At 31.3% G+C, this 15,550-nt stretch overlaps 1 protein-coding gene across 1 annotated transcript; it reads right to left on the minus strand.

Annotated features, from left to right (window-relative positions):
• Positions 1 to 12,312: 12,312 nt before the first annotated feature.
• LOC124363628 lies at positions 12,313 to 12,876 on the minus strand. Its single transcript, XM_046818888.1, has one exon. The coding sequence runs from the start codon at positions 12,874 to 12,876 to the stop codon at positions 12,313 to 12,315; it is 564 nt and encodes a 187-aa protein (XP_046674844.1).
• Between the last annotated feature and the right edge of the window lie 2,674 nt (positions 12,877 to 15,550).

The following is a 15,550-nucleotide window of genomic DNA, read 5'->3' on the forward strand; positions in this document are numbered from 1 at the left end:
GGCCTGGGTCAGGTAGTCTCTGGGATGAACTGATAGTTGAGGATGAATTGGGATATTGTGCTTCATTGACAACGCTTTCAAATCAACTTGTTTAACTTGCACGATTGATAAGCTAGATATTATTTATAACAGTTGATCACGCATATGTACAATCGTTATTAAAAATTGTTATTATTGTTTAGTGAAGCATATAAAGTATTCTTCTACTATTACCATTACATACTACACAAAAAGTCATTCTGAAAGCGGCTCTACAAAAACCAACTTGTTACCCACCTGGACAGTTATATAATGAGTTTAACTGTTTTAAATATTACTCTTTTAAATGCAAGAACAATAATCATATATTTTAAAAAATAAAGAAAACATGTTCATAGAAAACCAAGTGAAAACTTCCGGTCCATGCAGTTTTTTTTAATAAGAAAATATTTAATAACTGACTAGTATAAATAAGTAGCACTATTTATTATTAGTAATGTTTTCCATTATCAGTATAAATTTCCACTTACAGGGCAACCTATCAGGCTGTATTTGCGTATCTTGGTAGTTAGTGTGTTTGCCTACGTTTGTGTTTATGTATGAATAGAATATGAAGGATGAATGTGCCATAAAGTAGGTGGTACTAGGTAAACTTTATGATTATGTATGTTTTGACATCAACACGTGTGGTTTTTTTTCTATTCGTAAATGTGTTACGCGGAACAAAACTATTTATGTTTCCAATGGATTAAAGTTGTACTTCAAAATTATACCTTACTATAATTAGAGTTACAGTCTGTTCAGCAAGAGATATTATTTTTTTTACTACACTTAACAAAAATAACTTTTTATTTATTTTTTCTTACATAACAGCTACTAACTGACCGTGGACCGATTGGACTTTATTCTCGTGCACAATTTAGAACTCATGTAAGGATCTTCTTCTAGTTATAAATACTATCGATGTTGATGTATCTTTTTTGGCTGGTAATCAATGTATCTTCTTTCTTCCTTTCTTTCAAGCTGATCTTTCTTAACCTAAAAAAAAACTTTCTATTCCGTTGACTAGAAAATTTCACTAAATAAACTAAATTTATTGGTATCCGTGATATGACTTTAAAATTCGTTAAAAATCTATTCCAAAGACAGATTTCAACTTGTGATTATTAGACGAGTAAAATAGTTTCCTTTGAGGTAAAATATGGGGTTAATGGGCAGTACGGCAGACGCTGTATTGTTCCTAGTTTACATCAATGGTTTGGCTAAATTATACTCGTATATTAGTGAGAAATTATTATTGTTTGATGATGACGCAGTGGTTTTTTGACCCAGTGGAGGGGGAGAAGAGGGCGGAGGTTCTTAGGAAAGGTCAATTTTATTTGCAATGGTTTAGCCATATAATCATTAAATATTAGAAATTCACGTGTATTACATTACGGAAAGCTAATAATTATATTTTGGAAGATCTTAAAATAAATACGTGAGGTAATAATTATAGTGATTAAATAGTGACTTAGTAGTGATTTCAAATGTGATGGCATTGAAAAAGTAACTAGTTATAAATATCTTGGTTTATTTTTCGATTCGGAAATGAATTTGTTTAAAAAAATTTAGTTTTTGGTACAGTAAAATCCGCAAGTGAATTTTTGCATTCGGCAAATTAACAGAAATTCTCATAGATAAGGAAACTAAAATGTCTTCCTTCAATCCCAACTTTCATTTGGTATTACGGTCAAACGTGCCGCTCTCAAATGTATCCCATAACAATTAAATATTGTACAGAGAACATTTGAAACATAAATTCATTTAAGACTAATATATTATGCAGAATCACTTTTATTAGAGACATAATTGGTAACCATAAGACAAATGTTTACCACAATCAATTCTTATTTACTTATTCACTCATTTTTATACTCTTTTTGTGGTAAAAACTACAACATATTACATTATATACGCGCAACAATTTGGTACTACAGTTTCTAAATAAAGAAACATTTAGCACAACAAATTCTTATTATATATTTTATTATATAAGTTTCAATTACTTAATATTAAGTGGTTTCAAAACCCTCACCAAGGATTGGTTACTTTACTTAGATGGCGAAGAAGTATATATAATTATTTTCCCTCTCTATCGCTAAACTTCTGACACTTCTTTATATTTTATTGTTTTATGGTCCTTCCTTCTAACCATAACCACCAATACCTGGTCAGTACTTGCAAGAAAGTACGCTGTAACAAAACTAAATTTGTATTAGCTTGAGTATCATTATTAATTTGATGTATCGATAACTTGTGTCGTCACCGTTTTTACTTCCATCCTTTCAGTTAACAATAAATTCTACAACTTTTTACTAAATCTCTAAATACACTAAAGTACTATTTTCGCTTAAAATTACAAAATTTGTTCCTATTATAAATTTATTATTGGGTTCCAATATTCTAAAGACCGGAGCCTGTGCACAGGCTTAGGCCGATGTAGACTTATATTTATTTATAATTATATTTTTCTCATTTTAGTGAAATTTAATAGAGTTGCTGCTAAGTGTTTTATAGTTTATATATGAATATTAAAATAGTTAACCATGTATAGGTACCTTTTTTCTTACGTTCTTATACATGGTTTTTAAAATGTATGTGTATTTATATGTATGCATGTGTGTATACAGTAGATGTATGCGTGAATGTGTTGCAATATGAGAATATGAATATTTATATATATGTATAATTTTTTCATTTAATTTCGTTTACAAACAAAACCGATATAGAGACAATTTAAATTATATTTAATAACAAAGTTTATTTTAAAGTTTTAGAAGAAATACAGACTTCACTTTTACTTTAGAAAGCTTTGGTCATTGAATTTTCTAAGTAATGAATTATAATAAGGTTTCATTTGTTACTCTTCTTTTTGGAGATAAAAAATAAATTAGCTGAAGAAAAATTAAATAAATTTCCTCAGTAGAAATGTTTTAACCGACTTAAAAAAATAACTTCTCAAATTAAACTCAAAGACCAATCAATAATAACGTAACTAACACGAGTTGAAACTGCTAGGGTTTCTTACATATTCATGTAAGTAAATTTATAAAAGCCAGCTTTAAGTCATAGGCATAACCAGAATTAATTGTGACGAGGGGTGAGAAACCGAGGCTTACCAGGCAATTAAATACGTTATATTACGAAGGATGTCTGGATTAATGTAAGATTAATATTTATAAACGGCCTAACAGTCGTTCTCAAAGTATTATAACTAATAGATCATAATTAACTGAATCAAAATGAAGCTAAAGAAATCACCTGATTTATCACCTGAGATATTACACCCAATAAAATTAAAGTTTATCATGATATTAAATAAGTTCGTTATAACAGATTTTTTAAATATAACAATATAAGATCCCTGTCACTTTAAATAATAGTGCAGAATATTTATCGATTTGTATTTTTTAATGGCTTTTCACATATTTATTGTAGTTTCTCATAGTTTATATCTTTACTAAAACATTTATTAATAAAATAACTTCATCGGAAACCTGATGCTGACTAGAACTAATTGCAAATTTGCATTAACTTATTGAATATTCAATAAACAAAGTGTTGACAGTATTAAATTTTTTTGCGATCATAATTCGATATTTCTAAAATAATTAAAATGAATAAAGTAATATAAACAATGAAATATATTAAAATAACACCACACATCATACATAGCATCTGACAGCTTTCACAGAGCGTTACCTAGGTTATGTCTTACATCCTTTATAAATGTATTAAACCACTTTATTACATTTCTAACAGCAAAAAGGAATAGAAATATATACATAAGTATATTAAACCGATTATATCGAGGTAATACTTTTTATATTTTATAATCTAAATTGGGCCTCAGTATACGTAAACTATTTGTATACTTTTTTAATCAGGAGATATTTTGGTATCTACGGTTATAGAAAATGATTAAGAGTAATTGTTGAATGGTTTTTGTTAAAGATTTTAAAATAAATGAAGCAGTTATATACAAACTAGTTTTCAGGACAAGGTGGTTCAGTATAATTAGAGATTTTTGGGAGATTTATTATGAGATGAAATACGTATGATTCTTAGTTTGAGGCACATAGAAGTAGGCCACATGCTAGATGAAGAGCCCGACTTTATATTCGATGTAGAGCCCGTTTCTTCAATGAATTTCAAATGATTAACAAGAGCGGGTGTTAACTAGGAAGGGACGTGCAAACGTGACAAATGAAATGTTAACGTGCACATGTAGATGACGGCTACAATGGAAATTCAAAGAGGTGATTATCTAAGAACTACAGTAGAGTCGCGCTGTCCTCAGTGCTTAACTTGTGCCAAATGAGGGCAGAACGACAATTCTAGGGTTATCTTGAAATATTTGAAATTTGTGTATTATAGCTTGCAAACAAAAATTTATCAGTTAAAGTAAAATTGACACTTTAAAATTAAATTTATATTAATATTTTATATTTATTACTAAAACAATACTCAATTATCCTTGAATAAAAGTTAGAAGTGACAACGGTCTACTAAATTGTCAATTACTAAAGTCATTCTATGAAGATGTTTTTTGCATAGAAATATTTCCTTTTATTTCTCACAAAAACGTATTTTTTATAATAAAACCTTTCTTGAGCGAAGTAATATGTATTGCATTGAAATGAAGACTGAACATGGTTAGATGTTCTACAAGACTTATTAATCTTATATGAATGCACTAATACTCAAGCTAAACATTAAACAATTATAATACCAAAACAAAACTAATAATATAGACTAAATATATTATTACACATTGTAAAATTGACTGACCAAGTAACTGAAACAGGATCCAGCATCAGCACTGCAAAAAGTTTTACTGTTTACCTCTGTATATGCCACTCAACGTCAAAGTTGTGTCGGTTAAGACTTTTGTGTTTACTCACTTCAAATATTGTAACAAAATGAAAAATGACGTGACTGTTGTGTTGTCGGGCAGGCATTAGCGAGCCCCACTAAATTGGATCACTCTTATTTTTAGTATTGGAAGTTCTGTAGACATTTTTTATATTCAACAACTATCTCTCATGAAACTTTAACATCTTCCTATTTTTCGTATTCTCTCTTTTTTTACTTAATAGACTTAATCGAGGTAAAGTTTATTGTCCTACAGTATTACCTTCACACCTGACCTGCGTAGTAGACGATCCTCACACAGAGGTGCTTGCTTCTCTGCTCACTGTTTCCATACATCGTTTATCCGTAATCAGAAGTTAATCCAGTTCTCAAGCTTGTCATTCTTCATTTGCCAATTGTCGCAGTCTTTGAAAGTGTGGAAAGTGGTCACCCGCATGTGGGTTCTTGAGTAAATGAGGTCTACTAGGTTGTCCAACGGTTGAAAATCAGTTGGTATAACTGTTTTTTATGTATCAGTTTCTTTGACTAACTGAATGTATTTCATATTATAATTTATTGTCTTTAGTATTATTGTTGATTTATTATGCTTAGTTTAAAATTATTTTTTGTCTATAAGTAAGTGTAAGTATAAGTAAATAAGTATTATTGGTATAGTATCATAGTCCAGCTCAGTCAGCTGAGTAGATAAGACGTCTCGCTTATCGCTCCGTGTGTGTATCACTCGTCCTGACTGTACGTGCACTCACTGAAACCGAGCGCGTATCTGTTTACATTTTTATTTGTAGCCAACTTGTGAGTAAAATCTTTATGTTTTTTTATTAAAATGTCTCTCTGTGGCGTCTGTAACGTTAAAATTAACAACAGTGACGAGGTTAAGTGTGCCGGAGTGTGTGGCGCTGTGTTCCACGCTACCTGTATCAAGAGCGAAGGTGATGGCGTATCAACGCGGTCGCTTAAAAATTGGAAATGTAAAGTTTGCCGTCTTCTATCAACAAGCTGTAAGTCATCTGCAGCTAGTACTGCAATTACCAAGGAATTCCTTGTACGGGTGCTTGATGAATTTAAAAAATAAATGTTCAATGAATTAAAAAATATAAGATCTGAAATGAATGAGACATCTACTTCCATACAATTCCTATCGGACAAAGTAGATGCGTCAAATGTGTTGATGAATAATATAAATAAAGAACTGGCCTGTATCAAGAAAGAAAATGCTGAATTACGCATGAAGAACGATAATTTAAATAAGTCCGTCAACGATCTACAAGAACGGCTGAGAAATATTGAACAGTAGAAACAATATAGAGATAAGCGGTATCCCGACTACACCGCAGGAGGACGTCAAGCACATAGTCAAAGACTTGGGAGTAGCACTCGGAGTGGAGGTACAGCTGAGCAAAATCGCAGCAGGCCATAGGATTCCATCCTACAACAAGAGCCGCCTACCCGCTGTGGTGGTACAGTTCCATGACCGAGACATCAAGGAAGCTCTTCCCTCCAAATTTCGAGAAGCTAAAACCCGAAGTGATCATCTCACCGCGGACAAGATCAACAGGGCCTTTCCTCCTGGCAGAGTGTACGTGAATGACCATCTGACCCCGGAAAACAAACAGTTCCTAGCCATGCTGAAGAAAAAATGTCATGATGTGGGTTATGTTTTTGTCTGGTGCCGTGACGGCAAGTTTTTTTTAGGAAAGCTGCCGGGGAGAGGGTATGTAGGATGAGTACCTTGGATGACATTGATAAGCTTAAGTAGGTCATGTTTAATATTTCATACAAATCATTGAATCATGCATGGGCCTATTTTGAGTTTAAAATGATTTGCTAATATTTAAATTTAAAAGTTTTTTGATATTGTATTACTAAATGGACTCTAAGGTATATTGTAATGATTTGTGCTGGTTTTACGATGTTGAATCCAGGGGCTCACTTTCTCTGCTATATGCAAATATAGGTCTAAGGAGTGTAAGAAAAAATTTTAATAACCTAATGGCTGAAATAAGTCAAATCAAAAATAAAATTAATTTTCTTGTTCTAAGTGAAATTTGGATAAACGATGACGAATTAAATTTTTACAAGCAGCCAGGTTACAATACTTTTGCCAATTGTAATAACAGCTATAGAGCTGGGGGCATTTTGTGCTTTGTGGACCAAAATATAAATGTATCGCAAGTTAAATTAGATATGGAAAATGCTGATTGCTTATTGCTAAATATAACTATTGAACACTCATATTTTAAACTACTATGTCTATATAGACTGCATAGTCATTCAGAAAATAATTTTTTTAGCGAACTCTCTAATAAATTGCAAAATTTAACCAGCAGCATTATTTACGTAGGAGACATAAATATAAATTTGGACTTAGCAAGTAGCCGCCAAGATGTACATAAATATATTAGTCTACTAAACAATAATGGCTTCATTTCACTCATTAATAACCCAACAAGAATTACTGAAAACACAAAGTCAATTATTGACATTTTTGTTCGACATGCAGATATAAATTCCTTTAAAAGTGTAATTTTTGACATAGGTCTCACTGACCACTGCTTGTTGGGTTTAAATTTCTGCAGCAGTTCTAAGTTTAACAGGCTGGTAGTAAGTAAACAAATGCCTGATAACTTTGTATATGATTTAAGTATGGCTGCGGATAGCTTGAAAGAAGCAGACTGGAGTGCGTGTTTGTCGTCAAACGATGTAAATATAAGTTATGAGTTTTTCCACAAGACTCTGACAGAATCTCTGAATAATTGTAAATTAATTCAGAAGCAAAACAAGCTAACGAAAGCTAAAACTTTTAGTCCATGGTTAAATGCAAATTTACTTTTCAAAATAAACAAAAAGGAAAAAACTATACACAATTTATAAAAAGCGCCCATACGACCAATCATTCAAATTATATTTCAATTTATTCTGTAATAAGCTAAAAGGGGAAATCGATTCAGCAAAAAATGCATATTTAACTAATAAGATTAACAACTGTAATGGCGATTCTTCACAATATTGGAAAGTAATAAATAACATATTAGGTTCGGGAATAAGGAAAAATGTAGATAAAGTGGAGTTGTGCAATGCTGAGATTGTCAACAATCCTAAAAGTGTGGCTGATAATATCAATGATCACCTTATCGGAGTCCAAGGTCGAGTCAGTCCCGGTCCGCCCGCGCGGTCGCCACTGCCGCCGCTATCACCCTAACATCGGGGGCATTACCGACAACGTCACAACTCTTTTTTAATAGCGCCAACTAATATAAATGAAGTATTGATCACTATTAAATGTTTGAAAAACAAAAAATCTACTGGATTTGATGGCATTTCCGTAAACCTCGTAAAAAAGACAGCGGAAACGATTGCTCCAGTTTTGGTACATATTATAAATCTAAGCTTTCAGAACGGCGTTTTTCCTGATAAACTTGAAATTAGTACAGTTGTTCCAATATTTAAAAATAATTCATCTATTAAAATTGACAATATAAGACCAATCAGTCTATTATCCATATTCTCTAAAATATTTGAGAAAATAATGAGGACCAGACTCGTAAAGTATTTAGACAGCATAACGTTTTTCAGCCCGTCTCAATATGGGTTTATGAAAGGAATGGGAACAGAAGATGCGTTGCTATCGGTTACAGAAAATATTTACAACAATTTCAACACGAATAAAAAAGTAACGGGTCTTTTTATTGACTTCAAAACAGCTTTTGATCTTGTCGATCATAATATACTACTATCTATATTGGAAGCAGCTGGAGTACGGGGAACTGCACTCAATTGGTTTAATAGTTTTATAAGTAATAGAGTCCAAAAAGTCAAAATTACAGATCAATTTAGCGCACCACTAACTGTCCAAGCTGGTGTGCCACAAGGATCGGTGCTATCGGCTACCTTATTTTTGGTTTTTATAAACGATTTACTCGAATTACCCTTTCAAGGTCAAAACAGTGCTTTTGAAGATGACTTTTTTTATTCAGAGAAAAATATTTATGATATCTGGGTGAATATAAATAAGGATTTAGAACTATTAAGGTCATGGTGTTGTGTGAACAAAATGGTAATTAATGTTAAGAAAACAAGATATGTAAATTTTAGTTTAGTTAATAGTTTTGAATTTCCTGCAGGGTTAACTGTGCACAATTTTAATTGTTTGTCGAAAGATTGCAAATGTGAAGTGATAGAAAAAAAATACTAGTTTTAAGTACTTGTGTATTAACTTAGACGAAAATTTAAATTGGCAAAATCACATTTCATTATTACATAAGAAAATCAAATATTCACTCAGAACTTTTTATTATTTGAATAATATCTGTGAACCCAGTCTATTACGAATTATTTACTTTGCTCTAATTGATTCCAGGATACAATATGGTGTGCAATGTTGGGGGGGAACCTTTAAAAACTATTTGGAAAAACTCAGAGTATCCCAAAATCATATTATAAGAATAATACTCAACTGTCACAAAAGAGAGAGCTCCTACCCTTTGTTTTGTCATCTAAAAATATTACCCATTAACCATTTGTTTGTTTACAAAGTTTTAAAAATCTTTTATATTAGAAGTGGCAACACTGGTACAGAAAACCTGTCTTACCAAACTAGAAGTAATTTACAACGAATATTTAGATTACCTAAAGTCAACAAATCTAATTTTAAACAGTCTTTTCAGTATATTGTTCCTAAGTATTATAATCAATTGCCACCTCATATTAAATCATGTTCCAACTTGAAATCTTTTTTAAATCAAATAAAAAATTGGCTATTTTCTTATGATGACGTGTCTTTTCTAAATGCTACTCTTGTATAATTAATTACATCTATGTATATTCTAAATATACTATCTGCTCACTTAAGTTGTTTTATATGTACTTTCGAATGAGTCTTATAATGTACGGTACAAGCATGTAGACCTATATTAGTTAGTTATTAGTCATTAAAGTAAGAAATTTTAATTTTTCTTTTGTCCTATAATGTAATATTTATAATATTTAGTTCCTCAATTTAGCACAGGCCCCACGGAGTTCGAGTTTTTAATTTGTTGCTGGACTCACAAATGAATTGTTTATATTGTAATTTTCTTAAATTAATTATCGTTGGCCACAATTACTGGATACTGAGGTCAACTTATATTCCTATGATTAAGTTGTTTTTTTATGCGTACTTTTAAATGAATAAATTTCATTATTTCAGTTTTATTTGCTAAATTTTAACTTCAGGCCTATTTGGAAGAATGGCTTACACAGAATTTACTCTGCAGATTTAATACTTGCGATTAGTCTTTTGTTTTAAGAGACTACCAAGATGAAATTTAATACTGGCAGTAAGTTGAAAATAATATAAAATAAATAAAAACATCAAAATAAAAGTAATCTGGTAATACAAATATATTAAAAGTGAAATTATATACTATAAATCGAACAGTGTGTTGGTTATCGTTCATGGTTACCAATGTGTGATATTATTTTTTTAAGTATGAAAACACGTTTAATTGAAATTAAAATAAATGAATACAGTGGATAACTTTCTTTCCAAGGAACATCGACAATTCGTAATGCTTTTTATTAAGATAAAGATGTGAACGGACTTAAAATATAGTAATGTATTTATTATTATCTAACATATTTTCAGAAATTTGAGAGTAAAAAATAGAATGAAATGATAGTTATCATTACCAGGCAAGTGTATAAAGAGTATATACAATATTTAGAATGGGCGTCAAACTCGTTCTGCTCCAATGCCAACGGAACATTATACAAAAACGTGAATGACATAATCTCAGTAATTTAAAGTTTAAACTAATAAATAACTTATCTGAACCAATATTGCATGCAATGTTGTATAGTGCAAAAATCTGACTGTTGGTACAGATCGAACTTTGTAATTATTTCAATATATTACTTCTTACGCTGACTAGCAGTACAATTAACACAGAATGAAGCAAATATGTATGGACTGTTACTAGTATTTAAAACTTGTCAAAATAGAAACAAATCAAAAAGGAAATTGTGCATTATAAGCTAACTGGCACTACTAATAATGGTATTAAATCTTATATGGCTTGACTAATAAGCGATATAACTGATAAAACAACAGATGGAAGGAAGTAGGTTTATAAAGTTGAAGGATTTATCTGGTAGAGGTAAACAAATCTATCCCGAGATTGAGAAGATAGACATTGTCAGATCATCAACAATCTTCAACAGAGCCTGGTGAACATATCCTGGCAATTCCTAAAAGTGCTAACCGCGATCTTGGAATAATCGGTTGAACATAGTAATAGTTTTTAAATACATTATCATAAGGCCTCTTTCGGTAAGTTCTGTATAGTTTTTTCTTTTTTTCCAATTTGCTTAATAACCTAGCTGTCATCCACGGACTAATTGACTTTGCCTTTATCACCTTGGAATTTGTATTATTAGATTTGCTACTACTATTTACTATGTCAGTCAAAATTTGGTTGAAAATGTCATAACAATAATTCACATCAGTGAATTTGTAGCAAAGTTCCCAATTGGTTTTTTCGAGCTTTTCTCTAACCATGTTATAATCTAGACTAACCTGTGTGTTTAATCGGTCTTCCTTAATTTTACTTGCCTTACAGTTTATTGCCCATTTAAAACCTATGTCACAGTGATCTGTCAGATCAATATCGAACACAGCACTTTTAAATGAATTTAATTTTCTGTGTTTAATAAAAATGTGATCGATACAAGATTGTGAACTGTGTGTAATTCTTGTGGGAGTATTGACCATAGACTGAAAACCGCAACCATCCATCAAACTAAGGTAATTCTGGGTATTTACACAATCATTTAGTAAATTAATATTTAAATCACCTGTCAAGATTACATTTTTACTAAGCTTTGGTAGGATATTTGATAATTCATTAATAAAATCATTTTCTGGAAAACTTTGTAACCTATAAACGCATACCAATCTAAGGTACAAACTCACACTCTTAATATCAATGATAAGTACATAAGCAGTTACCATGCTTAAGTTTACTTTATCCGCTTGTACATCATCCTTCACATAGCATACAACCCCTCCTGCCCTGTAGTCTTCATTACAAGTTGCTAGGATTTTATAGCCTGGAATGTCGTACAAATTTAGCTCATCGGACCCAATCCACACCTCACTCAATACAATGAAATGAACATTATTTTTGACACAATGAATCTCTGCTAAAAAACTATTGAAATTTCTTCTAAGACTTCGTATATTGACATGGATCAGATTGATATAACCATCACTAACAGTAGAAGAGAAAAAGGAATCAAGGCTTACTAGAAAATTCTCTGATGTCATTTATATTATTTAGAAAATGTTATTCTAGGGATCTAGTTATTTAAAACAGAAAATATTTTTTCATAACATAAAATAAACTTACATGAAAATTGTAAATTGACAGGCCTAGTAGTTTATTTCAACTTCTCAATGTCCTCAACAGTATCAATTTTTTGACATTTGTCCCCTTCATCCTTTCTCACAAAGAATTTACCATCTCTGGTCCATGCGAACTTGTAGCCCACTTCACTGCATTTTGCCTTTAGCTTTGTTAGAAATTGCTTGTTTTCCGGAGAAAGGTGGTCACTGATGTATACTCGTTGGTCTGGATAGGCGGGGTTTACTTGCTTGGCACTTAGGTTTCGTGTTTCCTTGAATTTCTTTAACCACATATCTTTTATTATTCTTTGTTGGAACTGTACAATTATGGGTGGTGGTCGGCGCTTATTGAAGGAAGGAATACGGTATGCAGCATTTAAGTGGGTTACATCTACTTCAACTCCAATAGTTTTAGCAATGTCCTTTAGAAGGCATATTGTGTCTTCATTAGGAGTTTCTGGCACCCCACTTATTTCTAGGTTATTTTTTCGCGTGTACTGTTCCAGCGACCGTACTCTCTCCTTCAGGTTACGTACATCAGAGGTTAGGTTATGATTTTTAAGCCTTAGTTCTTCATTTTCTTTCCTGAGTGTACTCATTTCTTGTTTAATATCATGCATTAATTATTTGAGGAGTCGATTTTGTCCGACATGAACTGCACTGATGTGCGAAGCTCATTCATTTCTAACCTAACATTGGAGATTTCTTCAGTAAGCCTCTTTATTAAATCATTATCTATGGTTGTACTCACGTTAGTTTTGGTTAGTAGAACCTCTGCACCCTTTACACTTCCAGTCTCTGTTGGATCTAAGCTTCTTCCCCTCTAAATCTCCTTTAATGCACTTGTTATGAAATAATGCTTCGCAAACTCCAGCACACATAACCTCACTTCCGTCTCTGTTACACTGATCGTTACAGACACCGCAGATCGATGGCATAATTTACCTTCTAATGATACTACACACTTTTAAATGCTAAATAGTATAGTTGTTTAAAGATAAGAGTACTTTAATTGCTTATTGAAAAACGGTATGTGGAGCGACGTGGCGCCAGCTGTTTACCGTTCGGCTGCCTGAACTGAACTGTAACGGTGATTCGCAACAACAATGGAAAATAATAAACAATTTAACGGGTAGTGCAGTCATTGAAGCATTGTTGGTCCGAATTTTTTTACTGTGAACCGAATTGCATAAAATTTTGTAATTAGGTTCATCTTACCCTTAACTTCAAAAGTGAAAATGATTTGAACTCCGCAACCACCCTGGGGGTGGTTGCCACCCCTTCTCGGGAGTGAATTTATTTTTTTCAAAATAACCTCGGATATCGATAGAAGGCCTAATTTTAAGCAAAAAATCATCTATAACGTTTTTCAAAAAATCCAATACTTTTCAAGTTATTGGCAATTGAAAATTCGCAATTGTTTCACGTTTTTCATCGGTTTTTTGCAAATATCTCCAAAAAATATACGTTTTATCGAAAATTGTATTAGAAACACAATTGTAGCAGGTAAAACAATGAACAATTTTCTTTTTTATAAAGTATTCTAAGTGCAATATTAAGCTAGATATTAAAAATTAAAGCCGTTTTTTATTTTGTCTGAAATTTAATCGATGTGGTCAATGCCATCTAGCGGCGACCAGATGCATTTTAGGCATTCTAATAAAAAAGAGTTTTATAGTGCTTGAAATAAGCTTTAAAATGAGCACTATTAAGAGTCTTTTGCACGTAAAATAAGTGAGCTGTATTGCAAATAAGAGGAGCATCTAATGTTTTTTTCTTTTAAATCAATGGGTTTCATAAGTGCCATTTCCACCAAAATTAAAATTAATCGTATTCCGCCTAGAATCAACTTTATTATGAAGATTTTAATAGATTGTATCAGTTTGGCTGCTTCAGGACACATATTTTTCAAAAAAGTCACGATTAAAAAAAAATTAAAATTTTTAAAAAACCACCTTTTTTCATAATATCTCAAAAATGACGACATATACGAATAAAAGTGTAGGTATGAAAAATGTAGTTATATTTCTGACAAACAATTTGGATTTTTTGATTTTTCTGTAACACAAAAATTGACGGAAATATGATTGTTTAAAGAGCGCGTGGCAGCGCAATCACAGCCTCTCTTAAGCCCTTTAACCCTTCAGCGTTTGAGAAAAAGGTTTTTTACTATATATTGCAATAAATTATGTTGTAGCTCTCTTAATTACCTTTACAATGGTTTTTTTATAAATTGTGATAGCATGAAAATTGAAGGAGTTATGGTCAAAAAACTTATCATATTTTTTTCTACTTAATAACTGAAAATTTCGGAGTGTGAATATTTGGAGCAATGTGAAAGTACGCAGTATAATAGAGACCCAAAACTATTGTAATGTGTATATATATATATATATATATATATATATATATATATATATACATAATATGGCTCATATATTTTGGAAACGTAGGCATGAATACATACCAACTTTCTTATATGTATATATAACACATGTGAATGAATTTTGTATAATTCGTAAATATTTTATCCAATAAATGGAAATTTTTTACTCTAAATTAAATTATTTTAAAATAATATGTAATCATATATATTTACTGTTTTAATTTAGGGGTAGTTTTAAGGGTAGAAAAGCTTAAGAATATGATAATCATTTTCGAGAGTGTGGAATTATATTTAAATCCTTTTCATTTTATAAAAAAAAATTTAACAATTTTTTATCAAGGGGTAGTTTTCAAGGGTTGAAAGGGGGTTAAAAATTTGATAATTATTATAGAAAATATAAAATATTACTAACTCTATACTTACATCTTTTTATATCATACCAAAGTATTTTTTTGCGATTTTTTCAATTTAGGGGTTGTTTGCAAGGGTTTTAAGATGTTCAAGGGGTTGAAAATGATTTTAATATGAGGTAATTGTGTTATAAAAACACTTTAAAATTTCACCACTTACTATTAAACATGTTTTCTAGCGATAAAATGGCTCAATGTCGACTTTTCCATTAAGGGGTTGTTTACACCCCTTAAAAATAATAGGCGGAGTTCAGATAATTTTCACTTTTGAAGTTAAGGGTAAGATGAGCCTAATTCCAAAATTTCATGCAAATCGGTTCACAGTAAAAAAATTCGGAGGTAAGACCGTATTTTTCGCTTCAATGACTGCACTAGGGTAGGAATTTAAAAAAAAGGTGTGAATCAGATAACTCTAGATAACGGAGTTGTGGTATCGGACGCACACGTTGTAGCAGATGAGATAAACAAATATTTTAT

Source organism: Homalodisca vitripennis, chromosome 5 (assembly GCF_021130785.1).
Source record: "Homalodisca vitripennis isolate AUS2020 chromosome 5, UT_GWSS_2.1, whole genome shotgun sequence".
In the NCBI taxonomy this organism is placed as follows: Eukaryota; Metazoa; Arthropoda; class Insecta; order Hemiptera; family Cicadellidae; genus Homalodisca; species Homalodisca vitripennis.

Excerpts from the sequence above, each read along its gene's own strand:
- LOC124363628 (XM_046818888.1), bottom strand. The coding sequence starts at position 12,876 with ATGAGTACACTCAGGAAAGAAAATGAAGAACTAAGGCTTAAAAATCAT.